The 27,937-nt window shown below is 38.9% G+C and overlaps 1 protein-coding gene and 1 long non-coding RNA gene across 2 annotated transcripts in view; one reads left to right on the forward strand and one right to left on the reverse strand.

Annotated features, from left to right (window-relative positions):
* The window catches only part of SLC35F1 (solute carrier family 35 member F1), a 573,453-nt gene that overhangs the window by 45,400 nt on the left and 500,116 nt on the right, over positions 1-27,937 (reverse strand). The window contains exons 5-7 of the mRNA XM_020971644.2: positions 26,869-27,025; positions 20,918-20,970; positions 11,215-11,369 (exon numbers count right to left, since the gene is read on the reverse strand). Of these exons, the coding sequence (XP_020827303.1) occupies positions 11,215-11,369; positions 20,918-20,970; positions 26,869-27,025 (365 nt within the window). The remainder of the gene's footprint in view (positions 1-11,214; positions 11,370-20,917; positions 20,971-26,868; positions 27,026-27,937) is intronic.
* LOC110197605 (uncharacterized) lies at positions 23-27,926 on the forward strand. Its single transcript, XR_002321532.2, has 3 exons — positions 23-110; positions 1,380-1,482; positions 26,871-27,926. It is a non-coding gene; the product is annotated as an uncharacterized LOC110197605 (long non-coding RNA).

A 27,937-nucleotide genomic window follows, 5' to 3' on the forward strand; every position in this document is an offset into this window, starting at 1 on the left:
AGATTTAATGAATGAATGATTACTCTATAGGGGATTTATGGAAATTCTTGGATGCCAATTTATCAGTGGAGAGTACCCACACCTATGAAATCTCGGGAATGTCCAAGATGGTAAGATTGGAGATTCTGATTTGTGTACCACATGTTAGCTATAGTTGGAGCCTTTAATCTATTCCCTTTCAGAACTGGTTGGGCTTTTCATCCTTTATATTTATGAGTCTCCTTTTCTGTTGTTGTCTCTGCCATTTGTATTTGTAACTCAAGAACTATGGCCTTTCAAATTCAGTGCATAATATTTTAATAAAACTACTGCCCCGTTCCAGGCAATTGAATTTTCACTGCCAAATCCTATGTAACAAATAGTAGGATGAGCTTGTCAGCGTGGAATACAATTTAGAGTGCTTGGCACAATGACAAATGATAGAATATGATGTCTCTGGACTTGATAGCAGAGTGTGTAACCAGAATTGCTGGCCAAGGGAGTGGAGAATATTAGAAAATCTTTAGATTAAAAAAACACTTAAAATATCTGAAGAAAAAAAAACATATAGCACAAAAATGAAGAGACTGAAACATACAGAAAGTTTCCTGATGAAAACTAACACTGTTGAAATGCTAAAATTCTTGGGTTAATTACATTTTCCTGAAAACCAGAAATTCTTTGCATGGGACAAGTGGCTTCTCTTTTGTCAGTAATGAATATCTGAGTTAACAAAATGAAGTTCCAGCATGGGAATTAAATTTGTTATGATGACCTCTTCATCCTTACATATTATAGTTCAAGTGGGAGATCCAATGGAATGAAACTACTCAGAAATCAGAACCACCATGCTGGTTGACTAAGTGGCAGGCTTCTGGGGAGCTTAAGGAGAAACAAGTCTTTAAGATTTGGTGCTTTCACTTTAAATGAATACAATTAAAACACAAATCTTTTCTAGTTTTCTCAACCATGGCTATTTAAGCAATGACACTGAACTGTGGATAAGGTAATAGAGAGTTTCAAGTTAGTTACCTTCCTTAATAATATCAGGCAATATAGGATATTAACTTCTACTTCCTCCTAAAAAGGTAAGTTATTTTGAATGAAAGGGTAGGATGGTGCTATGTTAATGGAGAAATTTAATAATTTTACTTGAATAATCAATTCCTGGATTATTATTTTAATTCATTTCTTCTCCTTTATCAAAATCTAGGAACTTCCCAATTTACATATAAAGGATTGAGTTTTAAGTTGGCTTATTGGTGCAGGGGTGGGGAGCCTGCAGCTACAAAGCCACATGCAGCCCTCTAGGTCCTCATGTGCAGCTCTTTGACTGAATCCAAACTTCATAGATCTGTATTTTCTATATTTAATTCTAAAGCTCTAATATTGTCTTTCAGTTAAGCAGGTGGTTGAAAAACACAGAGGAAGTTACCAAAATCATTAAGGCCGACTATAAAGTTCATGATGCTAGAAGCAGGATTAAGGGTCAGAACATGGAAGGTAAGAAATGAAAAATGGATGGATTGCTGCCTCTGAACAGTGAGTATAAGCAAAGGGTTATATCACTCCTGGCTAAAAAAATTCAGGATGGTGGCAGTGTACTTTAATTCCATATCTCACACTTGAGGCATTATGGAACAGTGTATAGAGGGCTAGACTTGGAACCATGACAATCTGAGTCACTGCCTCTCATACATATATACGGTCTGTGTGTCTCTGGGTAAATCACTTAACTGCTAAGTGCTCTCAAACACCACTCTTATGACCTTCACTGTTGGAGAGAGTCAACCTAACCTTCCATTATAGTTTATTTCTGTATCCATTCTTCCCTTTTCCCCATCTTTTCAAGCTCCTTTTTATGTTCTCTTCTTCCATTAGAATAGAAACTCCAAGACCAGGACTGACTGGTTTCCTCCAGTGGTGTTCTTCACTCAGCATATAGTAGGCCCTTAGTATATGCTTGTTCTACCTGTCTTCCTGTCATCTACTTTACTTATATACTCATTCCCTCCCATGGTCATACAGACTATTTGTGCCTGACCTGTAGTAGAGCCTTCCAAGCTTGTACTGGTGTAATCAACCACAGCTGGACATACTGTACATTGGCCCTGACACCACGATGTCATTTTATTCCTCTTTGAGCACGAATGACAAACAACAGCATCTGTCTATGCCAATGAAATCAGGTCTGATTGAAAATTTGAAAATCTCCCTAACACCAGAGTATTGAGTATACACTTTCACTGAGGGTGAAGAAGAAAAGGAATTTTTTTGTTTTAAGAGCATTAGAGATGAAAAAAATGATAAGATATACATAGCATTATACAGGCATTTAATTCTTTTCAGCATCAAAGGCCTGAAGTTGTTCCCCAAACTTAATTAACAGATTTAGAGCTAGAAGGAACTTTATATGTCCAGTTCCCATTCTCCTCTGTATTTTTTTTTTTAACAGATAAAGACACTGATTCCCATGGAGATTAAGTGATTTGCCCTGGGTGTCATGCAGTTAAATGGCATGGCTGGGATTCAAACCTAGGTCTTCTCATTCCAAATCAATTTCTCTCATGAAGGTGCTATACTGTTTCCCTAATTCATTCTTTTCTCATAACATCCATACTGTAGAGGTGACCTTGACAACATCTGTGATTTCAATGATAAAGGTCATCCTTTAACCTATGCAAAGTCTAAACCTTCTCTGGCTTAGTAGATATTTTCATGAATTGTTATTACCATACAATTCATCACTTGGTGGCCAACCTTTTGCTCACTTAGCTAGGATAATCCTGGGAAGAGACTTTGTTATCTTTCTAGAACCTGCTCTGTTAACATAGCTGGCAGGCTATAATGAAGCATTTTGAGAGAACTCTGTTTAAATTACATTAAGTAAGCGTAGTGTCCATATAAACCTGTACTGTGGGACTGTACAGACAGAAAACAAGGATTTTTCAAGTGATCTATGTGTATTTTCTAGCCAGGGTTGTCTTGATGGGCTTGTCTATAGTAATTGCCAAGGTTCTTGGCTAGAAGCTGACATACAAAATTTTGAAAAAAGCTCCAATGTAAATCTCTACATTTGATTCTGGTGTCTCTAAAGCCCAGTAAAGCTCATTTCCTGTACTTTCCATGGATTTCTTATAGATTTACTGCTCTGAGTTCAATATCACTGCCAGGTGATAAAAGTTGTAGCATAAGAAAAAAAAATCAAACTGTTTCTTGAAAGTCTCATAAAATGATAGTCTTCAAGGAGCACTATACCTTTCAGATGATTCTAATTTAGAACCAGGCCATTCACTTTCCAGGGACAGGAAATTTCAGTGACTGGTCAATGTGTTGATAAGTCCCAGGAACAGGGCAGGCCCCATTGGGCTGGGGATAGAATGGATTTTCCACAAGTAGAAAACAACACGAAGTAAATAATCAATCTTAGACAAGAGAACTTCATTTAGTCATTTAATTTAGGCTAGGGAAATTTTCTCTCTGCAACAGTGGCCCTCACCTCTCAATGTGGACTTCTCTAATATTGGAGGGACAGTTTGCTCCAAGGAAACCAATTAATGAATAGGTGACAGAACAGAGTGTCACTGTCGGTGATGGTAAAGCTAAACTAAGTGAAAAACAACTGGAAAACAGATGTCCTTTAAGCCTATTTTGGGAACACTTTTGAGACAATCACAGATTAAAAAAAAACTACAAGCACATCTCCTGAATTTTTTTGTATGTTTCCATAATGGGGAAAAAATTTTTGACTCTAAGACACTGCCAGAAAATGAACACCTTAAACTTTTCAATTTTTCATATTTATCAGAGAAACCAATTAAAGCACAAACATTCAATAAGCCAAATGCTGTACTGAAAATACAATATCAGAGTTGCAGAAAAAGTGATGGTAGCTAGAACAAACCCTGGTGACTGTAAGAGAGAATGAAGTAAATCTCATCTCACGTGAGGAATAGTCAGGTATTTGTTGCAGAAAATGAATTCAAAAGCATGGATGCTTTGAAAAGGGGCCTCATCTCTCCTATGCTGATGCTCTGATTTAGAAGGAAAAACTACAGATCATTGCTAAAAATGAGAAGCTGCTAGGAAGGTAGCAAGTTGCAATCAATTTAACCTTGAGTGGGTTGCACCCAAGGATAAGCCAGAATTATATATGTGGGTAGAGTCAGATTCCCAGGGAGCTTTTTCCTAATGTTAACATTAGCAAGTTGCTTATAGGGTCATAGGATTTGGGAAAGTTCAAATGATTTGCCAAAGGTCATAGAGATAATAACTAGTGGATTCAGGATTCCAACCCAGGTTTTTGGACCCCAAAATCCAGGGCTGTGCTGTTTCATTGTGCAATGTTACACAAGTATCTGTATCTAGTCAATTCAATTTCAAATAATTCGACATATTAAATGCCTTTTATGTAAAAGTCCTTGTAGGTACAAAGACAAAAAGGATACAGTCCTTGCCCTCGAGGAACTTCCATTCTATTACAGGGATACAAGAAGTGTACAGGTTAAGTACAATACAAAGTAGGGAACAAAGGGTGCAAAGGAGACACCGGACCTCTGAGAATATCTGCAGATATTCAAGGCTTTGTCAAGAAGGTGGCACCGGAAATGAACTTTGAAAGCAAAGAAGAATTCTGAAAGGCAAAGATGAGGAAGGAATATATTCTATGAATAGCAGATGATGTGTGAATGCATGGAGAGAGAAGATGGTTTATTTACTCTGGGTAACAGCGAACAGGCCATTTTGCCTGGATTGTAGAGTGGACAAAGGGGAATAATGTGAAATAAGTCTAGAAAGGCAGGTGGGAGCCAGAATGAGGAGAGCCTTTAATGCCAGGCTGAGGAGTTTTATTTTATCCTAGAGGCAATAAGGTGCCATTGGAATTTTTTGAGCAAGGGAATGACATGGTCAGACTTCTAGTGTAGGAAGATTATTTTGACAGCTATTTTAGATGGATCAGAGAGAGAGAGAGAGAGAGAGAGAGAGAGAGAGAGAGAGAGAGAGAGAGAGAGAGAGAGAGACTTGGAGAGAAGATAAGGAGAACAATTAGGCTATTAAAGTAGTTTAGATGAGATGATGAGGGACTGAACCATAGTAAATAAAGAGAAGGGGAAGAATGTAGAATGTATGGAGGTAATATTAACAAGACTTGGCCACTGGTTGGGTATGGGCATGGGAAGAGTCAAAGATGATTCTGAAATATAAACCTGGGTGACTGGAAGGATATTCATACCCTCAACTGAAATAGAGGAGTTTGTACAAGGGGAAGATTTCCTAGGGGGCAAGGAAGATGAGTTCCATTTATATATATTGCATTTGGGATATTCAGGTGGAGATGTCCAGTGTCACAGTGGATGATAATAAATTGCATTTCAAGAAAGAATAGTGCTATGAATAGGCTTTGAAGGGAAGGAGAGAGAGAAGTGTGTGTATGGGAGGCGTAAGTATATAAAACTTCTTATGTGCTAAGCACTTTACCAATATTATCTCATTGGATAGAAAGGACAGGCGATTGTTTCGAGAGAGGAGAAATTCATAATTAAAAATCATGGTGGTAGAAAAGTTTGAGGTGATAGCGAGGTCAAAGTTGTGATAACCCCTGTGTGTGGCTGAGGAAGAAGAGATAGTATTCAAGAAAACTGTAAGGTCAGGGTGTTTGAGGGGACATCATTGTGAATATTGAAGTCACAGAGGATAAGGGCTTATACCTAAAAGAGAACAAGGAAAGAAAAGATGCTATATGTATAATACATGTATATCTGAATATATCATAGCATATATATATATATATACACACACACATATACATCTATACATATACATCTATATACATACATACACGCACACACACACACACACACACACACACACACACACACACACACACACATATATATATATATATATATATATATATATATATGCATGCTATGTAGCAGTTTTTTGTTTGTGGTTGCAAAAAATGAAAGAATGCCCATCAGTTGAGGAATGGATGAATGAGTTGTACAATATGAATGTGATGGTTACTATTAGTGATGTAAGAAATGAGGAAATAGATATAGAAAGACTTACATTAACTGATGCAGAGTGAGGTAAACAAAACCAGAATAATTTGTAAAATAATAACAACCTTGTAAAGATAAACAATTTGGAAAGCTGTGAAAACTATGCTCAATACAATGACCATCTATGATTAAAAGGATCAGTGATAAAACATACCATCTACATCTTGAAAGAGAGGTGATGGATTTATATAGATTTTTATATATTTATATAAAATTTATTATATATTTATTATATTACACATGTTCTTGGCTATATGCTTGATTATGCATAGCTGTTGCAAATAATTTGTTTTGCTTTTCTCTTTTTTCAATGGGGTACAGATGGGAGGGAGAGAAAATAGATTTCTATTAACCAAAAAAAAATAAAATAAGAGAAGTTTTGTATGTGTGTGGTGGGGCATTCTTACAGAAGTGGAATGTTGCGTATACTTTCAGATGCGTTCACTGCATCAGTTTTTCTTACTTGCTTTACTTTGTTACAAGTCTTCTCATGGAATCAGGGCGAACATGTAAATGCTTTAATGTAAAAACAAAACACACCAAAAGATACTTAGCTCTAGTACTACATATCTTTAGCTACTGTATTTAAATGGTTAAATTTCATAAGTTGTACTGTTTACCAATTAATTTTAAGTAATTTTTATTGATTACAAATCCATTATAAAAAATTAATGGGTAAATTTATTGACTTGTCTAGAACGCTCTTCCATAAGGACTGGATGACTGTGATTCTCTCCTACCACCTGGTGGCAGCATATAAATATTGCAGGGCAAATGCTATAATACAGTGGTTCTCAAAGTGACCTGTAGATTCTTGGGGGTCCCAAATGCCCTTTTGAGAGGGCTCCCAAGATCAAAATTATTTTAATAATAATAACTTTTCATAATGAATTAATAATAACCAAGATTTTATATAACCCGTACAGATTTAATAGTGTTGAAGGGAGGCCAGAAAATTTGAGAATCACTGATATAATTTTACCAAAATGGAATACTGTTAGGGGGAGATTTATCCCTAATCAAACCATTACTCCAACAGGATAGCTCTGTGACATGTAGTGGCAGCTCAGTGTTTTATGTCTTTGCTATTCTACTACTCTCTCTCTCTACCAGAGGACTAAAATAAGACTTCCCTCTCCTCTGACTTGAGGGGCAGTGTGTACAGTAGAAATTATGCTACATTGGGAACGAGAAGTCTAGGTTCAAACCCTAACTGTTCCATGTACTCTTTGGATGACCTCAGGCAAGTCACTTAACCACGAATGGCCTCAGTTTCCTCATATGTAAAATGAGGAAATTGTATTAGATGGCCTCTCAGGTCTTTTCCAGCTCTAAATCTAAGATCCCATACCTTCAAGAATTTTTAAAACTTACTGTTTGAATAGAGACATCAATCCCTCTGGTCTGTTCCTTCAGAAGTAGTTATAAGATATGAGATAGATTTTTAAAAATAAAACACAAAAAAAATAGAAAACTAAACAGACATTAACTTGTTTTATCAGAGATAGGTAAGATGAATCTATAGAAGGAAGGAAAAACTTTTATTAAACTCCTACTATGTGCCAGGCACTGTGCTAAGTGCTTAACAGGTATTTTCTCATTTGATTCTCCTCACAACCCTGGGAGTTACTATATGATCTCCATTTTGCAGTTGAGGAAACTGAGGCAGACAGAGGTTAAGTGACTTACTCGAGGTCACACAGCTAGAAAGTGTCTGAGGTCACATTTGAACTCTCATTTTCCTTGCACTATCTACTGTCACCTAGCTGCCTCTACAGAAAATGTTGAGATAACGGTACAAGACAGTTTATCAAATCCTAAGTAATCACTGAGTTGGAAGAACCTTGATGACACGTAATCTAACTCTCCTCATTTTTACAGATGAGGACATTGAGGCCCAGAGAGATTATATGATATGGATAGAGTGCTGGGCCTGGAGTCAGGAAGGCTCACCTTCCCAAGTTCAAATCAAACCTCAGACAGTCTTAGCTGTATGACCCTTGGCAAGTCACTTAGCCCTGCTTGCCTTGGTTTCCTCATCTGTAAAATGAGTTGGAGAAAGAAAAATGGCAAAAAAAAAAGGCACTCCAGTATCTTTGCCAAGAAAACATCATATGGGGTTGCAAAGAGTCAGACACAACTGAAAAATGACTAAACAAGTTTACATGAATATTAAAAGTATCAGGGCCAGGATTCAAAGTCAGGTCTTCTAAAATTCAAATCCAGCATCCTTTAGATAATTACATGCAGTGAGGAGGACTGTGAATGTAGTAACTCAGGAAAGATAGGGGGGCTGTACTTTGTGTAACAATAAGAACAGCTGGCATTTTAAATAGAGCTCTAAGACTTGCAGAGCACTTTACAAACATCTCTTTCAATACTCGCAATAACCCTTTCGGGCAGGTGCTATTATTATCCTCTTTTTAGAAATGAGGAAACTAAGGCAGACGGAGGTTAAGTGACTTGCTCAGCGTCACACAACTAGTAAATGTCTGAGGTCAAATTTGAACTCTGATCTTCTGGAATCTAGGTTCAGTATGTCATCCGCTGTGCTACCAGTTGCCGCTATTGATCTCTAAGCTCCCTTCCAGCATTAAGATGCTAAGGGAAAAGTTATACTCCTGTCACAAGATCATAGATTAAGAGTTGGAAAAGCCCTTAGAGATGAGCGAGGGCAATCTTCTCATTTTACAGATGAGAAAACTGAGAGTCATAGAGATTAAATGACTTGTCCAGGGGTGAGGAATCTGTGGTCTCGAGGCCACATATGGTCCCCTAGGACCTCATGCATGGCCCATTGACTGAATCCAAACTTCACAGAACAAATCCCTTTACTAAAAGGATTTGTTCTGTGAAGTTTGGATTCAGTCAAAGGGCCATACTTGAGGAACTAGAGGGTCACACGTGGCCTTGAGGCTACAGGTTCCCCACCCCTGGTTGTCCATGGCCACACACAGGTCCAGGATTTGAACCTAGATCCTTTGATTTCAAACCCACTGTTCTTTCCATGGCATTTAGGTTCAATTTTTGGCTAATAGTAATACTAATAACACTTGACATATATCATTCTCTGGTGCAGCTCTTGGACTAATATGTTCCTCCAGTCCTGCTGCTGTCCACAGGTGTTCAGGGCATTCTTCTTGCTTCCTCAATGCATTCCATACCTGGTTCACAATCTTCCTCTTCTCCCCAATCCCTGCCATCATCCTCCCAGTTCCTCAGGCTTACAACCTAGGTGTCATCCTTGCCTCCTCACTAGCTCTCACTCTCTCTATCCCATTAGTAGTTGAGGCCTGTCAATTTCACCATTGCAACATCTCTTGAATACGCCCCCTTCTTCTCCTCTGATACTGCCATCACCCTAGTGCACACTGTCATCACCTCAGTCTGGACTATTGCAATAGCCTGTTGGTGGGTCAGCCCGCTACAAGACTCTTCTTCCTCCTTCCTCCACTCAGCCACCCAAGTGACTTGCCTAAATCACCAGTCTGACCATGTTACCCACATACTCAATAGATGTCAATGGCTCCCTATCACCTCCAGCATAAAATTTAAAATTCTTCCTTTGGTATGTAAAGCCCTTATAACTTACCCCTGCCCATCCCCGCAATACCTTTCCACACTTCTTACACCTTATTTTTTCCTCCACATACTCTTTAATGCATGGATATTAGCCCTCTTGCTCTTCCATGAATATGATATTCTATCTCTGGCCTTTTTTTCCTGGCATCTATCAAGTCTCAGCTAAAATCCCACCTTCTGTAGAAATTCTTTCCCAATCCCTCTTAATTATAGTGTCTTCCCTCTGGCATTTATTTCCTATTTGTCCTGTATATATACCTTGTTTGCATATAGTTTTTTGCATGTTGTCTCTCCCTTTAAATTGTGAGCTATTTGAGGCCAAGTACTATATAGTTTGTCTTTCATTGTATCCTCAATACTTAGCACAGTACCTGACACATAGCAGGTGCTTAATTAATGCTTACTCACTGACTCTAGTCATTTGGGGGTCACATTCCAAATCAGGAATACATTTTCAATAAAATACTATTAGCAAGCATGGTATATGATACGCTTGAATTCAATTTCCCTGGAATGTACTGGGAAAAAATGATCAAATGTCAATATGAAATGAAAGATTGTCTCAGAAACACACAAAATACCCTCTGCACCTGTCTATAATGTGTCTAGAACACTTTATAAAACTAAGTCATGAGGACAGTGTTACTTTTGAGGACCTGGAGTCTGGAAGACACGAGTTCAAATTTGGCCTCAGACATTTACTAGTTGTGTGATGCTGGGCAAGTCACTTAACCTCTGTCTGCCTCAGTTTGTAAAAAGAGGATAATAATAGCACCTGTCTGAAAGGGTTATTGTGAGTATTGAGAGAAATTTGTAAAGTTCTCTGAAAGTCTTAGAGCTCTATACAAAATATGTAAATGTTAGCTTTAGAAAGAATTTAGAAATTGGCTTTAGAATTCAGAACACTTTGGGTGCCCTTCTTACCTCCAGCATGAACCTGAAAAAAATCCCTTAACCTCAGTTAAATCACCTAGCTGTAAGTATATGAATCTATGGTCTCTAAGGTTCTTTCTAACTCCAGATCCTATGAAATCTCAGGTGCTTTACTGGTACCCCTGGATACTAAAACACTGAAAAGAAGGGCTCCTTTAGGGTACCCATCTCCAGATGACACATTCAGAAACCGAGAGAAGAGCTTTGCGTGGCCCCCCTGTGAATGACAGTGGGAAAACATAAAAAGGAATTATATAATATGAAAAGATATATATGGGGACACTATATGTGCAGTGGAAGGCATCTCACACTGATGAAATCAAGATTCATGGATATATCAAAATAATTTGAGAGAGGGAAGGAAGATTATACTCTTGCCTTCTGATACAAGTCACCCCTGGCAATTAATAAGTAGCAAATGGTGGGAAGTTGTAGATCATTATGCATCCAAAAATCTAGATGAGCTTTCTTGGTGGCCTCATAGAGCCTAAAAAGGCAGAGGTATATAATTTGGGACAAAAGTTCCAGGAAACATAATCACACGTATGGCGATCCACCACTGAGGTGATAGAAAATTCCCTGGATGGCTTCATTCCCATCAGTTATCAATCTGCCCAACAGAGTTCTTCTTCCCAAGGTTCCTAGCTCCACTCACCTTGTAGTGGAAGAGAAACAATCCACAGAACAGGCTGTACAGGTCTGCAGTGAGGAGGTTGAGGTTGACAGATGTTGCACTGGTTTTCTTTATGACTACTGGCATGAAACTGTACAGGCCGAACATGCAGGCACTGAAGCCAACGTACAACAGCCCTGTGGGAGCAAGCACAGGGCAGAATGAATGAATGAACCAAGGTACCCTTTCCAGGGTCGCAGTAAGTATTGTTCAGGAGGCACGAAAGGTAAAAGCCAATGAAGGAAAAACTCAGGACCTATTCTATCATCCCTAAAAGGAACTTTTTCTCCACTGTTTCTCTCCTTCCTTTATTTTTTAGTACAGAGTCAAGACTGACTATTAAAATGGTTAATTTCTGAATGAGGACTTCTTTACTACTTCTAATAATAAATCATGTATATATTTTTTGCAGCCACTGGAGAATACAAAGAAAAAAGCCGAAGTGTTTTCCCTCAAAGAGATTACAGTTTTCCCAGGAAGACATGTACATATGAAGATCTATATGAAATAAATACATACATGTGAAATAATCAATATGAAATAAATACATAAAAAATTTGGAAGGACGACACTAGAAGCAGAGGAATCAGAAAGGGCTTATGTAAAGAGGTGGTGTTTGTGCTATGTCCTGAAGGAACCTGGAGATTCTAAGAGAGATAGAGAGGAGGAGGGAACACATTCCAGGCATGGGAGGACAACCTATGTAGAGTCCTGGTGATGGAAGAAGGTGTGTTGGATTTGAGGAAAAGAAAGAATGGCTGCCTGATACCTGAAGAGTGGCTAGAGTCTTAGCCTGGAAGACAGGAAAACTTGGTTCAGGAGTTAGTATAGTGTAGCAGAATGAACCCAGAGTGGAGGGTTCAAATCTTGGCTTTGCTACTCTCTGGCTGTATGTCCTCAGGCAAGTCACTAACCTCTTCCACCCTCAGTCTTCTCATCTGCAAAAATGAAGGGGGCTGGACAAGATGACCTCTAAGGTCATTTCCATCTCCATATCTAAGCTACTTTATTAAATCCCACCTCCTACACCTGCTAAGTATATAACCATGGGCAAATCACAGCATTTCTCAGAACCTCAGTCTACTTATCTGTAAAACAGGAATAATAAAACCTACAGGACCTTCTCACACAGTTTGTTGCATAAAATGTTATATGAAGCATTTTCTACCTTAAAGTGTTATATATCAGTCATAAATCTAGTGCTTAGCCTAGTGTCTAGCACATATAGGTACTTAATGTTTATTGTTTGAGTTATTAAAAAGCTAAATTATGGGCCAAGGCTCTTAGTTTTCCACTTATAAGTTTCTTTCTTGGGTCATGAGACTTTTCCTTTTCTCAATTAGCCTGTGAAATGAATGTTAGATTGGTACCATGCATACCTAGCATACCATACCTAGCAGAAGTTAGGTATGAACAGCAACATAATCTACAAAGACCAAATTCATTGAAACAATAGGTCTTGGGATTTAACAGAAACTTCCCATTTCTATATGAAAAGAAATAATAAATCTTTTCCAATTATTGCATATCCATCTTTGTCACAAGGATCAGTTAAAGCAATTGGGCAAGTTTAGTCTGGAGAAGAGAAGATTCTAGGGCAAAGTAATAGGTCCCTTCGAGTATTTGAAGGGTTGTCCTGTGGAGAAGGGATTAGATTTGTTCTGTTAGGCCCCAGAAGTCAGAACCAGGAGCAATAAGGTGCAGTCACAAAGAAACCATTTGAGGCATTATGTCAGAAAACAAACGAACAATAGCAACTTAACAATTACAGTCCTCTAAAAGGGAAATGAGATAGCTTGAGAAATTGTGGGCTTCCAGCCCTTCAATATTTTCAAGCAAAGTCTATTTTGACTACTTTGACAGGTGTAGTCTAATGGGGATTCCTTTCATGAATAGGATGGATCATATCACTGCTGGCGTCTCTTCCAGTTCTTAAATTCTGAGATTCATTGAGTGAGCCCTGCTGGGTGATAGAGGTGATAAAGATGAAAAGAAACCTGCTTTAAAAATTCTCTATGGGTCAATTTCTCATTCCATATAGCTCTATTGTATATCTGTAATTATACATATGAGTAGAAGGAGGAATAGCTACCATGAAAGCTGGACTAGTTCTTTTCCTTAAAAGTATTGAAACCATCTTCAAAGTCTATTTGGCATAGAGAACTAAAGGCTTAGACAACTGATGTTGCTTTTGGGTCACCTGAGTATAAAAAGTCGTGACCTCTCCAGTGCTTGAATAGTGGACCACCACGGGCAACATTTGAGTCAGGAGAACTATGCTCGGCTAAGTCATCAAGGTACCTCTGCTGAATATCTTGTTGAGTATCTTTCTGAATATTATGGCTAAGTGAATCTCCTTTTACTCATTGTTAAATTCACTATTACTGTCTCATTTCATTCCCATCTCAAACCAAAATGAGCAGAACACTGGCCTGGTCAGCCCTAGTCTGCAGCAACATACTAATGCTGTTGCTGCCCTATATTGGGAAATTTGTGTCTTTGCATTAAAATTCAGATACCTGTTTATCATTCTCCACCTACTAATATTGACTCAAATAGCCAACAAATCCATTAAGAAAATATTCTCCTCTGTCTTCAAAGCACAAGAGATAATAAAATCCAGTAGGTCTGGGAACATGGGGATAGAATAAAGACAAATCAAATTTAACATTTCCAAATGAAAAATATAAACGTTTCTGGTCTAGGACATAGTCAGATGGCTTAATCCAAATTCTCTGGGCTTCTGTGGCTCTAATAGGAGAAAAACAGTTTAAGCTACACTTAATATCTCTTTGACCACAAAGCCCCATGAGGCTTCCAAAGAAAAATGTGATTTATTCATAGGAGGAGTTTTTTACACAGTATGAATCCTAAATACATTTTGGGCCCTTAATGAAATGCAAGTCACATGAGAGCTATTGCTCCCCCCCCCCATGACTGCAAATGCTAATGGAGGAAAGCTCAAGCCAACAGCCCCCTCTAGTGTGGTGGAATCATGGGAGAGGAAGCCGAATTAGTCACAAATCTACTAATGGCAGCAGTCTTATGGTGGATGTTTCAGCTTTAATAATACTGTATAAGCTTTTGGATCCTCCCTCAAGAATCCATATTCCCTAATTTAAAAAAAGTTGAAAATTATTTTCTTTGCCCTTGGGTTTCATTCTTTTTATAATTTATTTGCCTTACTACCAGCTCATTAAAAATGCAAAAGTTAAAACCTTGCTTGCATGATCAACGTATAAATATGCATGGAAATGTATTTGACTTCACCTTTGGAATTTCAGATGAACACAACAAGAAGACATTGCTTTTCTAATCTGATCATTGGTGGGAGACAAGGTGCTTCCATGCTCATTCTTCCTGAGAATGGGTCTCTGCTTTCTCTGAGACACTGTGGGAGAGTCAAGGAAGGACTGCATGTTTATCCATCTAGTCTCACGGTGCCTGGAACATTATGGACTCTCAATGAGTCTTAAACAAGTATATGATAGCAACTTGCAGCTGTAAAAGAGCAAGGCAGAAAGATAAATATGCAGTAATCTCTCTGCCATTACCGAGCAGATACCTCAAACACCACCAAATCCATTTTTTCTGGCCATATTATGCAATATGATGATCTGTTACAGAGCCTGAATGGTGGCATGGAGTGGTGAATAGAGTAGATGACTTTGAAGGTCCCTTCTAGTCCTAAAATTCCCTGATCTCAAGGGGGAATTATCTGTAATGAATGTTTTCACCTAAGCTATGCTCCATATTGTTCCCCTTCACATGGCAAAAGTCTGATGACTGATGTTCATCAATATATTACCTCTAGCCTAGCATCTAGGCTTTAATAACTTAAATGGTCTTCAGGACTTGCTGTGACCAAAATATTCATTGTCCTGTGGCCCACATACCAATCAGCTCTCAGATAGATGTTTGATCTAAAACCAGGACTTTATCTGAAGCCTTCCCTGCCAGAGCTTGAGCTGCCCTGGCATCATTACCTTCAAGGACTCAGGGACAGCTCCATACTGTGGCATTTATAACATAGTAAATACTGAGTTAGTGGCCACCAGACAGGAGAGCTGTATTTATTTGACTCTCTTCATTAAGAGGAGTTCTTATGGAATCAAAAAGGTTTTAAACCCTAAAACAAAGAGTGTAAATAAAAGCCCAGTCTGTCATTTTGTCAGATGCAAAGTATATTGTTGGTGAGCCTTTAATGAGGACAGCATTCCATGAAAAAATAAATTATTCACTTGTAAATAAAGGTTAACATAGCCAAAGCATATACTAATTTGTTCTTTCTTAGCCTGTCTAATATGCTATTTTGTGGACTTTTAAGCTTGTAGGCTCACAGATGAGCCTAAATTTTGCTAAATTTTTGATAGGGAATAGAGACTGGGCAAGGGATTTCATTGGTACAAGAAACTCCCAGAATTGACAAAATTACTTCATCCAAAGTAGGTGGGCACCATAATTACAGTGTCATTTATTGACTTTCTTAGAGTGAACTAATGGGTTAAGTGACTTGCCCAGGTTCACACAGCCTTGTAGACAGCATTTGAAGCCAGATTTTCCTGGCTTTGATGCCAGACCCCAATACAACATTGGATTGCAAGATTTTTTTGACTGTTTTGATGGTCATTATAGTTAACTAGTTTTATTCACAGGAAGATTTTGATCTCTGACCTTTTCCTGAACTGAGACGGTTCCTCTTCTTGCAAATTTGAAATTTATTTATGCTTGTTATTATTTGTAAACTTTCTCCATAAATAACCCCCATGACAAAGCTATTGCAAAATGGCCATTCTGTTTAGGAAGTTGATCATTGCTAGAGGGAGCCTTGGCACTTCATTGTGCCTCTTGTTATACACTTGAATCCACACCTCTTCTCTGAAGGCATAAAATTCGTGTGGTAGGTAGAGCATTGGACCTAGAATCAGTAAAACCTGGATTCATATTCTGCCTTTCATACTTTTGTCTTAGTGACAATGGGCAAATCACTGACCCTTATCAGACCTTTAGTTTCTTCATTTGTAAAATCAGGATAATAGTAACAGTAGGTAGAAATTCTTAATGTATGTGTATGTGTGCATGTGCGCCCGCGTGCCCATATGCACCCATATGCCCTACACTCCATAGTGAAATCCATGGAGTCCTTTTTCAGAATAATGTTTTTAATTACATAAAATAAGACATACATAGGATCACAGTGGAAACAATTATATTGAAATAGTTAATTTATATCTGGGTAGCTAGGTGGGACAGTGGATAGACCATTGGGCTTAGAATCAGGAAGTCTCATCTTTATGAGTTCAAATCTGGCTTCAGACACTTATTAGCTCTGTGACCCAGGGCAAGTCACTTACCCTGTTTGGCTCAATTCCTTATTTGTAAAACGAACTAGAGAAGGAAATGGCAAACCAAACTGGTCTTTTTGCCAAGAAAACCCCAAAATGGAGTCATGAAGAGTTGGACATGACAGAAACGACTAAACAACAAAATCTGTCTATGTTTGTGGCCTTCAGGTTTAGATGTCCAGGATTTTTGAGCCCTCCAGGATTGTTGTGAGGTTTGGTCAATTATCCAATCATAGATTTAGAGCTGGAAGGAACCTCAGAGGTCTAACTCTCTCATTTTACAGATGGGGAAAATGATTCTGTGGGACATTAAGTGACCCACCCAAGGTTACACAGGGAGTAAAAACCAGAGATCAGATTAGAAACCTGGGCCTTTGGCTCCAAAGCCCTTGTTATTTCCGCTGTACTACTCTGCAAACGTTCAAGTGCTATATAAATGGGAGTTATTATTAGAGCGCCCCATTGGTCTCACCTTCTCTTTTGAAAGGACTGGACGTTTTAAAATTTGTTTTTGATTTTTAGAAAGCCAAAGCAAGAAGGTCTTGCTGAGAAACAACTTTGATAGTGGATTGAGGACCTACCTTTTGCCTCAACAGAGGCTGTGCGACCCTGGATAATTCATTTAACCCCTTGGTGCTCTGCACAATTCACTAAAATTATAAGTTGTAGAGCAGGTATCAAATTGCAGTGGTAGAGGACATAGCTCTGCCAATAAACTTATAGGTACGGAAAGAAAAAAAGAGAAAGAAGGAAAGATAAAGACAGGAAGAAAGAGAGAAAGAAAGAAGGGAGGAAAAAGAAACCCTGACCTCAGAATGAGGTCATGATGACAAGCTGGCACAACTCGGAGAATGAAAACTGTTAGAGAAGGCTCAGTTTGCTAAGTCATTTGGATGCTTTTGGCCTTTAAAAAACAAAACAAAAACAAACCTATAGCCCACAAACTCAAGTAAGATGTGACATTTCAGGCTCTCTCTAGCCAGCGGCGCTTGGATTTTAGAACAGTTTGAAGTTAGTTTATGCATTCTTAACACAGTTACAGCAGATGTGGAGAGAGCTCAATGAGTTATTTATTAATCTTCCTGCTGTGGCTAGAGCAGGAAGATTTTGGAGAGGAAGTTTTCACTGTGGTGGATTGTAGGTTTTGCTTGGCTCAGTTAGCTAATCAGAACTAGTTCTAGTGAGCAGAGAAAATAACTCTTTTAACAAGGCTTTCAAGTGATTGTCCTCTGCAGTTGGCTCATAGAATGGAAGACAAAGGATAACGAAACAAATAGCAATTGATTAAGTGACTTTCTGCCAAGGAGTTAAAAAAATGATGTTTATATTATCCCACTTAAACACTGTCCTTTTTTAGTTTTAAAAATATGTGAGGGGTGACAACATACATGTAAGATTTGAAGTGGGATTGAAAGTAGGGGGAAAGGGGGGAACAATTCAGAGGAGTGTTAGTGAGGAAAGGGAACTTGAAGTTTAGTTGACACACTCTGAAGAGGAAAGGAAGTGGAGAGAGGGAGGGAGAGGAAGAAAGAGGAGGAGGACTAGGAAGAGGAGAGAGAGAAGAGGAGGAGGAGAGACAGAGACAAAGACACAGACACAATTCTTTTGGAGCCCATCTCCAGTGCTACTTTCTAGGGAAGTTGTAGGTCCTTTTCTACCCCCTAACTCTTCCTCGTACAGTGGGACAGATGCTGCTATGGCACCTGCAGATGCCCAAGGGTGAAATTAAATATCTGACTTGTAGCTTTTTCCTCTGCCTTCCCAAATCTTTCTAGGAATTTGCTCATGAAATTCAAAAAGGGACATCAGTCTCCTTCCTTGACTAAAGAGCTGAGAAGTTTGGTCAGGATGAAAATAATAGCTGATATTTATATAGTGCTTTAAGGTTTGCAAAGATGCATAAATTATCATTACATAAATTGCTCTTTGTAACCATCACAATCACTCTGTAAGGTAGGTTCCAAAAGTATTAGCATTATTCTCATTTTAGAGATTGGGGAAACAATCTCAGGAAGTTAAGTAATTTTATCTGTAGCTACAAAGCACATTTGACATTAAATGTCAAAGAGGGGATTGATTCCAAGTTTTCCTAACTCTGAGTCTAGAACTCTTCCCATTATACTGGACTACTTCTGTCCACTCTGAGAATGGTGAAAGAGTTAGATCTTGGAGTAAAAAAAACCAAAACTCCCAAATGAAACAAACCTTTTACTAACCCACAACTTAAAGGAATCAGAAGCAAACAATGAACATTATATGTCTATTCCCAGTCAAATTGAGGCCATTTTCAATCACTACCCTTAAGCAGATTGCTCTATGATTAGCCTAACACATCCGATTGCCTTCCCACCTCCCTTGAGCATTTCTAACTACTCTGGTTTGACATTTTCATGGCAGCATAGGAGCACAAAAATGGAACTCTTTTTTAATGGTGCATTCAGCTAACCCTGAATTAAAAACTCCCATGGAAGCACATATGACATCCATATAATTAGCAGACACATTCTTTCTGATCATTATTATTACCATCAACATCAAATTAATTCCTACTCATGGGATACTTGATTTGAAGGGTTACCAAGCATTCAGAGCATTTTTCCATGGTTCTGAGATGATCAAAAGCAAATACATCCATAGCTTGTGGCTTGTTTCTTTCTCAGCTCCAACCTACACCCCATCCATCCCCTTTTGGAAAAAATTGCTCAAAACCCTGGTTTTCATTCAAAGAATGAAATAGTAAGGCTTTGTGGCCAACTGATAGGTCTGTGGGCTTCTGAAGACAATAGATGCAAACCACAGAGGGATCCAGAAATAATAGGGTAATTTAAGATATGCCTGCAAAGAGATTTCTGTAGGCAGCAGGTTGACCTTGGATACAAGAGTTGGTGGTGGTGGGAATGACAATGATGTACATGAAACATGACTAGACAAGCTTCCTACACACCATTAGATCACAACTTACTTCTGGCAGGTGGACCCATGGTTAAAACATGGCAAAGAGAATTCCATCTAGTGATGGGGGCATACAATATCATGATCTGCCTGCACAAGTATAAGGACCTCGGTAGCCTCCCAGGCCTACCACATAAAGAACCAGGGAAGCTAGAATTCCCTGAGTCATCCCCTATAGTGAGGCTTGTAGTAATGTCTGAAAGTCCCTAGGGAAGTCTGATTATCAATTAGCTGTCAATTCTCTAGGCTTTCCATACATCCCCTCCTTTGACTCAATGAATCCGAATCAGTCCCAGAACCTTAATCTGCATACTGAGTGCAGGCTCCTCACTGTTTTCCCCTAGTGATTGGTCTTGCTTGACTCAGATAAGAACCCTATAAAAATTCACTGGACTTTCCTGGTTTTGGGGGCTCCTGATTCTGCAGGGATTCCAGAAGACCTAACTTGTTTCCATCCTGTTCCTTCTTATTCCGAGAATTTCCTTTCAATAAAAATTGTTTGCTTCACGTTCTCTTTGCTAGCTCCTGTGCTTCTCCCTTCATTGTACTGTACCTTGAGTTTCTAAACCTCAAATGGCGTTAAGACAACATGAATAAAAACAGACATCAAGCATACCATGCTATAGACTTCAAGACCTGAAATGTTACTCCTTTTAGCCAATTGACTTAATATATGAGGTTTATAAAATCACCTTGGATCATAAACTCATTTTCTGAATTGAAAAAGGAAAAAGGAATTTGAGAAACAAGTGAAGCCCAGGAAGTGCAGAATGACTATAAACCAGCTCAAAGTATGGCTGTTATTTTCCACCAAATCCATTTGAAAAGCAATTAACTAGTTTTGTGCAAACAGCTCCCATCAGAAAAGGAGTTTATGGGCTCAGAATGCCTTGACAGTCTGTTTTCCTTTAAGCTTTTTCTTAAACCCCTTTATCTTTTCCCCTTCACATATAAACTGTTAGTTCTTAATGACCACATTAGTTTTCTCACTGTTGCAACAATATTCCTGGTCATACCAAATTAGCATCCTTTTTGTCCCTTCAAATTTAGGACCTGTTTCATTGCTATTTTGGGGGATGTCTAGGGCAAAATGGAGTGTTACCCAATGACATCCTTTGGCTTCCAATCTAATGGTGGCCAGGTGATGTAAGTGGGCAGGGAGCTCAATTAAGAGACATCAGGGAATATAAAATTCCAGCCTATGACCCTTTGTAAGAGTCAAACTCGAAAGGTCTTTATTATTTTGTTACTCCTCCTGCTCCTTTATTCCTCACCACCACCACCACCACCATTATTTTCACTCCCACACAAACACAATCCCCTCCTTAAAGAAAATACCTATGGGTTCTTACTGGCAGGATCTTCAATAAGGTCAACTATCTCCTTACCAATTTGCCAATCCCAGGGTACCTTCAAGAGCTCCTTGTGCTCCATTATAGCCCTAGAAGAGAGAAGAAGGTGAAGAGTAAGAAGTAGGAACACAGCAGAATGTATTTTTGTCCTGATTCATCCAAATAACCACCCATTCCTTGGATATCATTAAAAACAAAGCAAAGGTAAGAAGATTCTACAAAGCACACAGGGAAAAGCCTCTTTAGTCAGTATGAGATTTACCTCTGAATAATTTTAGTTCACAGAGATGAGAGCATGTCATTTAGTCACTCATACTTTGTAATGATTGAATGAAGCAAATTATCTATTCAATGTCTCCACTCCTTCCCCTGCAGCCCCCCTCCAATATAATTGGTTAAACTTTCTTTAAAAAAGTATATTTTCAAAGCTCCTGAGTTTGAAGAGGTTAATCATGACTTTGTATGAGCAGTCTGTAGAGTACAGGAGTCAGAGGGGATTGTGGGAAGATGGTGAGAAGATGCTGGGACATTGAAGAGTTCAGATGTCTCTTCCTCCCTCCTCCTCCCCAATACCTCAGAGGGGTTTATAATGTACTATTACTTGAACTTGGCAAAAACAAAAAACACCCTATAATACTTTGATTATGTGAGCTCTAAACGATAGATACACTATACTGAAGGCTTACAAGTATCTAAATGGCACTGGGCACTCCTCAACGATAGCCCTAGCAAAATGCTATCTTTTATGACTCCTAAATTTAGGACATATTTTATTGGGTAGAAAAGGGGTGGTTAATCTAATGACACACTTTGGCTTTCAATCTAATGGTGGCCAATCAACAACAGTGAGAAGGAAGCTCAATTAGAGAACAATAAGGAACATACAGTTCCAATCCCTGACAGCTCACATGAATCTCTCAAACCCCAGTGGTCTTTATTGTTCTCTTCCCCCCCATTAGTCTTATACTTTTAATTTCACCCAAATACAGATGTTAGCTCCTTTTTAATCGAAAATTGAATTCCTATGTACTTTAAAAAAATAGTCAGGAAAGCCAATTAATTGGCAATATGCTTGCTGTAAATAGTGGAAATGGGATACTTTCCCCATCTCCCTCCCACCCCACCCCTCCCCACTCTCTCACACACAGACAGAGCACTAAATTTAGGTGGTAGTGTTCTTAAAAATCTACATTAAGCATAAAATGAACAAGGAAGCAAGAAATGTTTTCTAGCAGGGTCTTCTTTCTCCAGTGCCCTGCCCGTTCTGGATTTCTTTATTTATATTTCAAATTGGATAATTCCTGAGGGGGAAAAAAAGAGTGTATCTTGTATTTGTATTATCTTATTGTATATTCCCAAAGTTGTAAGGGACCTCAGAGACCCAAATATTACTCAAAGCATGCATCAACCCCTAAGAAATATCATCTGTGGATATCTTGACTATATTGAACATTGAAGATATTGTGAATATCTTGAAGATAATAATAATATTTAGCATTTACATAGTGCTTTAAGATTTGTGAGTGCTTTACAAATATTAGGTAATTTGAACCTCACAACGATCTTGGGAGGTAGGGACCATCATTGTCTCAATTTTACAGATGAGGAAGCTGAGGCAAAAATTAAGTGACTTGCCCAGACACTAGTAAGTGTCTGAAGCTGGATTTGAACTCAGATCTTCCTGATTCTATGTCCAGTGCTCCACCAGTGACTATGGATTGGGGAAAAAACACTACCTCTCAAAGCAGCTACTTCAATTTTAAAAGAACCCTAATACCAAGAAATTAGTTTGGAAGGTTATTTCAGGCACTGAACCAATGAAGCTATAACTTAATTGCTCAATACATATTCTAAAGAATAGTTAAGGTCTACATTACAGGTTAGAATAATTCCAAAGTCATTCTTCACCATCCTAGCTAAGGGTTCCAGTCGTATTGATGAAGAATTGTGTTTTGCATTAAAAAAAAATAGTCAACAAACTTTTTTAAGCACTTGCTATGTCTTAACAATAGAAAGGCAAAATCACATTCCTGCTGTAAAGGAACTCACATCCTAATTGGCTGGGGGAGGGAGAGGGAAACAATACACAAATAAATAAATAAATAGATAAAATATAATATACATACTGTACAATGAAAATGGAAAGTGATCTTAAAGAAAAGGGGCTTGTGGTGGGGATAAGCTTAATATATAAAATGGGGTTTGAGCTGAATCTTTTTTTTTTTTTGCTTGTTGGTGAGGCAATTGGGGTTAAGTGACTTGCCCAGGGTCACACAGCTAGTAAGTGTCAAATGTCTGGTCTGAGACTGGATTTGAACTCAGGTCCTCCTGACTCCAGGGCCAGTGCTCTATCTACTGTGCCATCTAGTTGCTCTTTGAGCTGAATCTTGAAGGAAGTCAGGGAAGCCAGGAGGGGATAGTGAGGGAATAAAGAATTTCAGTCATGGGGCATAAAGAGTGCAAAAGCCTGGAGACGAAATACTGTAGAGTGTTTTGTTTAGAAACTGCAAGCTTGAGGGTTGCTGGAACATAGAGTGTGTGTGTGGGAAAATTAAGTATATGAAGACTGGAAAGGTAGAAGGGGTGGGCAGCTAGGTGGCATAGTGGATGGAGCACCAGTCCTGGAGTCAGGAAGAGCTGAGTTCAAATCTGGTCTCACACCACACACTTGATGCTTACTAGCTGTGTGACCTTGGGCAAGTCACTTTACCCCCAATTGCTTCACAAAACAAAACAAAACAAAATAGAAAGAAAGGTAGAAAGGGGCCAGATTATCAAGGGCTTTAAATGCCAGACAAATTTATATTTGATACTGGAGGCAATAAGGAGTTGCTGTGAGGGTGGGTTGGCATATGGTGACATGATCAGATTCATGCTTTCAGCTTGGCAGCTGAGTGGAGGATGGATTGCAATGGAGAAAAATGAGACAGGGAGACAGGGAGACTAACGAAGACTTACATAGTCCAGGTGAGAAATGGAGGGTGGTGACTTTATAAATAGGAGACAATTCAAGTGAAAGTACAACCAGTACTGGAAAGAGTGACTGTAAATATGATGTCATCAGGCCACAGGAAATGCAAGAAGACAGGAGTTGGAAAGAAAAAAAGTATAAGATGAAAACAGGTTTGTTCATTGTGTATAGGGCATTCCAGAGGACAAAAGGGCAAGAAGCAAGATGAGGACATTTGGGGAAATGGTTGAGAAGGATAGGACTGAGGAAGAAAGCACCTGGAGATAGGAAAGAAGGTTTGCTGTTCCAGAGCCAGGAGTTCAGAATCACTGGGAGAAAGAGTATGAGGGAGTTGACATACGCTTACCATTGAAGAATGAGTCAAAACAGAGTTACTGTGGTTGGAGAGAACCCCCACCTAAGAGAGGCAGGTGATTAGGCTGTTCAAGGTTGCCCTTCAAGGTCCAACCTCATGGCAGTAAGTGATGTTATGTCTCAGAAGCTTCAGGAGGTCAGCCTCATAACAGGAAGGAGCAGGTGGAGATATGGCTCTGGAGAAGCAGGTCAGGAGGCAGGAATTGACAGGGAAAAATGGATCTGGCCTAAGGGATGGCCTCTGGAACACTGCAGAAGGCCCTAGAAAGCAATGGTCTAAATAGGCCTTGACACAACATCCTCTGGGAAAGGCCCTCTATTTTTTTGGTTAGTCTCCTTGAATCACGTCTTTCACCATTTTAGTCCATCTTCTACTCAGGTGTTAAAAGTATCTTCTGAAAGTCCAGGTAAGACCATGTAATTTCCTTACTCAAACTCCAGTAACTCCTTTCAGGATCAAATAAAAAATTCTCCATCGGAATTTAGAGCCTTTAACAACCTGGCTTTTTCTAGTCTTCTTATGCTTTATTCTCCTCTATGTATTCTACAACCCAGTGATACCCAGCCTTCTTGCTGTTCCTTGCACCTGACAGTCCATCTCTCACCTTTCTACCATTGCATTGGCTACCCCTCCCCCTATGCCCGAAATGCTTCCCTTCCTCTCTTCTGCCTCCTCATGTTCCATCTTCCGCAGAAGGCCTGCCCTGGTCTCTCCCATTCCCAACTCACTACTAATGCCTTCCCTCAGAAATAACCTTCCATTGCATATATCTCCTATGTGCCTAGTTACTTGTGTGTAACTCCTTTAGAATGGAATATCCTGAAAGGCATTTCCCCCCCATCCCAAGTGCTTATTTATCTAGGTTTCTATATGCATAAATACAAAATATGTAGAATTGATACAAGAAAATTTATGCAGGGGGGGAGTGATGGAAAACAGTATCAGCTAAGGAGATCAGGAAAGGCTCTGGGTAGAAGGGGGTATTTAAATTTATCCTTAAAGGAAACTAGGAATTCTAAGAGGTGAGGCTGACTTATAGGCTGGAAGAGAGAGCCCTTGTGGACAGGCATGGGTAAAAGAGATGGACTGTAAGGAAAAATGCAAAACCAAGTGAGGTTGGAGCATAGTGTACGTGAAGAAAAATAATGTGTAATACGGTTGGAAAAGTAGATTGGTACCAGGTTATGAGGGCTTTAAATGCCAAGCTAGGGAGATCATATTTGCTACTTGCAGTGATAGGGAGCCACCGAAGTTTATTGAATAGGTGAGTGCTATGGTCAGACCTATACTTCAGGAAAATTGTGTTGATAGCTATTTGGAAGATGAATTGGAGAGAGACCAGAGGCAATTTGAAGGCTATTTCAGTAGTCCAGGAAAATGTCAATAAGGACTTGAACAAGGGTGGTAGTTGTATGAATGGAGAGAGGGAATGGACATGAGAGATGTGGTGGAAGTAGAAGTGATAGGATTTGGTAACTGATTAGACATATGGAGTGACTTAAGAAATGAGGAGTTAAGGATGATACTGTTGTAAATCTGAAGATTAGAAGTATGGTGATGCTCTTGATAATAATTGTGAAATTCTCAAGTGGAGTGGGTTTTTGGCGAAAGGTAATGAGTTCTGTTTTGGACATTTTGAATTTGAAATGCCTATGGGATATCCAATTGGAAATGCCCAACAGGCAGTTGGTGATGCAGGATGAGTTCAGTAAAGAAAGGCAGTCTGGATATGCAGTACTGGGGATCATCAGCATAGAGATGAAGATTAAACCCATATAAACTGATGAAGTCACCAAGAGTGTAGAGAGAGAAGTGGGCCCAAGAAAAATGGATAATTTCTAAAAGAGAAAAATAATATGTATATATTTCATCATGGTAAATCACTGCTCTAAAGCAATATACACATGGATGGCTATTTGATTTTAAACAATAGATAGCTATTCAATTTTAACTAAAATTATACCATACCTTGGCACATAGTAAACACTCAATAAATGCTCTTTGAATTGAGAAAAGCACTCTAGGCAGTGGATTAGTTTCTTGATAATATATGCTAAGAACAGAACTCTTATACCTCAAGAGTTATACTGTTCAGTACAGGTAAGGCCTTGTCACCCTGTCAAGTGCTTTGGATCATGTCATTTCCATTTATTTCTTACAATGCACTAAATACCACCCTACTGGTCCGGAAGATCTGATGTACTTCTACTTGTCTCCTAGAAAATTTGATTCAAGTCTATTGCAAGTTAAATGCAAAGGAACTAAAATTTTAGATTAAAAGGAAGACTTTCCTTACAATTAGAGCTGTAACAATATGGAATGCCTGCCCACTGAGGTAGTGGGTTCCTTTTGCTGGAGGAGTTTAAGTAGAAGTTGAAAGGCTACTTGTCAGGATGTTGTAATGAAGGTTTTTGCATCAGGTGGTGGCCAATTGGATGACCTCGGAGGTCCCTTCTGGTTCTGAGACTCTGCATTTTATGAAAGTGCTGATTACTAGTTTTCAGACTTGAAAAGAGGCGTGAGTGATAGGGACCCATTATTGCTGATTTTCACAAGAAGTGACCAAATCCCTTCAATATAAGAAATAAAGGGTGGAGATATAAAAGCCAGAGAATTGGTCAGTGATTTATACTCTCTAAAATGCTTTTTCTTTCTACTCACAGCTGAATTCCACTGAAGAAGGCACCAAAAAGTCCAATCATTCCTAGAAATTCGACCCGGCTCAATGTTCGGATGATGTATTCTTCCCACACATTTGAGATGCCATAGAGTGTAGCTCCTCCTAGGACCAAGAGGTCTCCTATCAGCTTATTTTCTCCTGGAAACCAAAAACATATAGTACCACATGAGATTATCAATGAAGGCAACCCACCTCTACCGCAGTAAACTGCGAGGTTCTGGCATTCACCTCAGAGACCATCAAACCCAGTGATATCCAACTCAAATAGAAACCGATGTACATAATCCATATATAAGGATTCCTGTGGGCCATACATTGACTTAGCTTTAAAGTGTAATGTTATCTATGTTTTATCATATTTTTATTTATTTTGTTAAATATGTCCCAAGTCCATTTTAATCTGAGTTGGGCTGCTCTTGGGAGTGTTGTGGACTTCATGCCCTCAGATGACATGTTTGACACCTTAGAACTAGCCAACCGTCTCCTTTTGCTTGTGAGGAAACTGAGGCATGAATCAGTTAAGTTATTCGCCCAAGTTCATGTGGAATTAAATGGCAGAACAGTTCATCTAACCTCAAACCCAGCACTCTTTCCATTATTCTTGTGCCTGTAATATCCTCTGAGGGCAAAGCCTTTCCCTAAATAAAGTACATGACACCACCTTTTATAGCTCACTCATTTAGAAGCCTTTCTTAAATAAGGGGAAAATGCCTCATGTCCATCCATTCACACATGCATAGGACACACCTACTTCTGTGTACCTTAACAATTCTCTGTGCACATGGGGCAAACAAATGCTGCATGGACTTGTCTGAGGGACAAGGCCCTTGAGATTGATCTCATTAGCCCTGGATTTCACCCCCTTCCATAGTAAGATGGGAGCAAAGCAGCCAACAGCTAGGAATTTAACAGTGGGCAAAAATGTACACTTTCTAAAGAAATGAGAACCAAAGAAACTACAGGTTGAAATTCCCAAGTTCTTGCCTTCTCAGTTTAATATATGTATTATAACAGGAAAAATAAATGCAATTTACTGAAAGACTGATGTTT

The sequence above is a fragment of the Phascolarctos cinereus genome, unplaced genomic scaffold (assembly GCF_003287225.1).
Source record: "Phascolarctos cinereus isolate Bilbo 61053 unplaced genomic scaffold, phaCin_HiC Scaffold_5;HRSCAF=322, whole genome shotgun sequence".
Classification (NCBI taxonomy): domain Eukaryota; kingdom Metazoa; phylum Chordata; class Mammalia; order Diprotodontia; family Phascolarctidae; genus Phascolarctos; species Phascolarctos cinereus.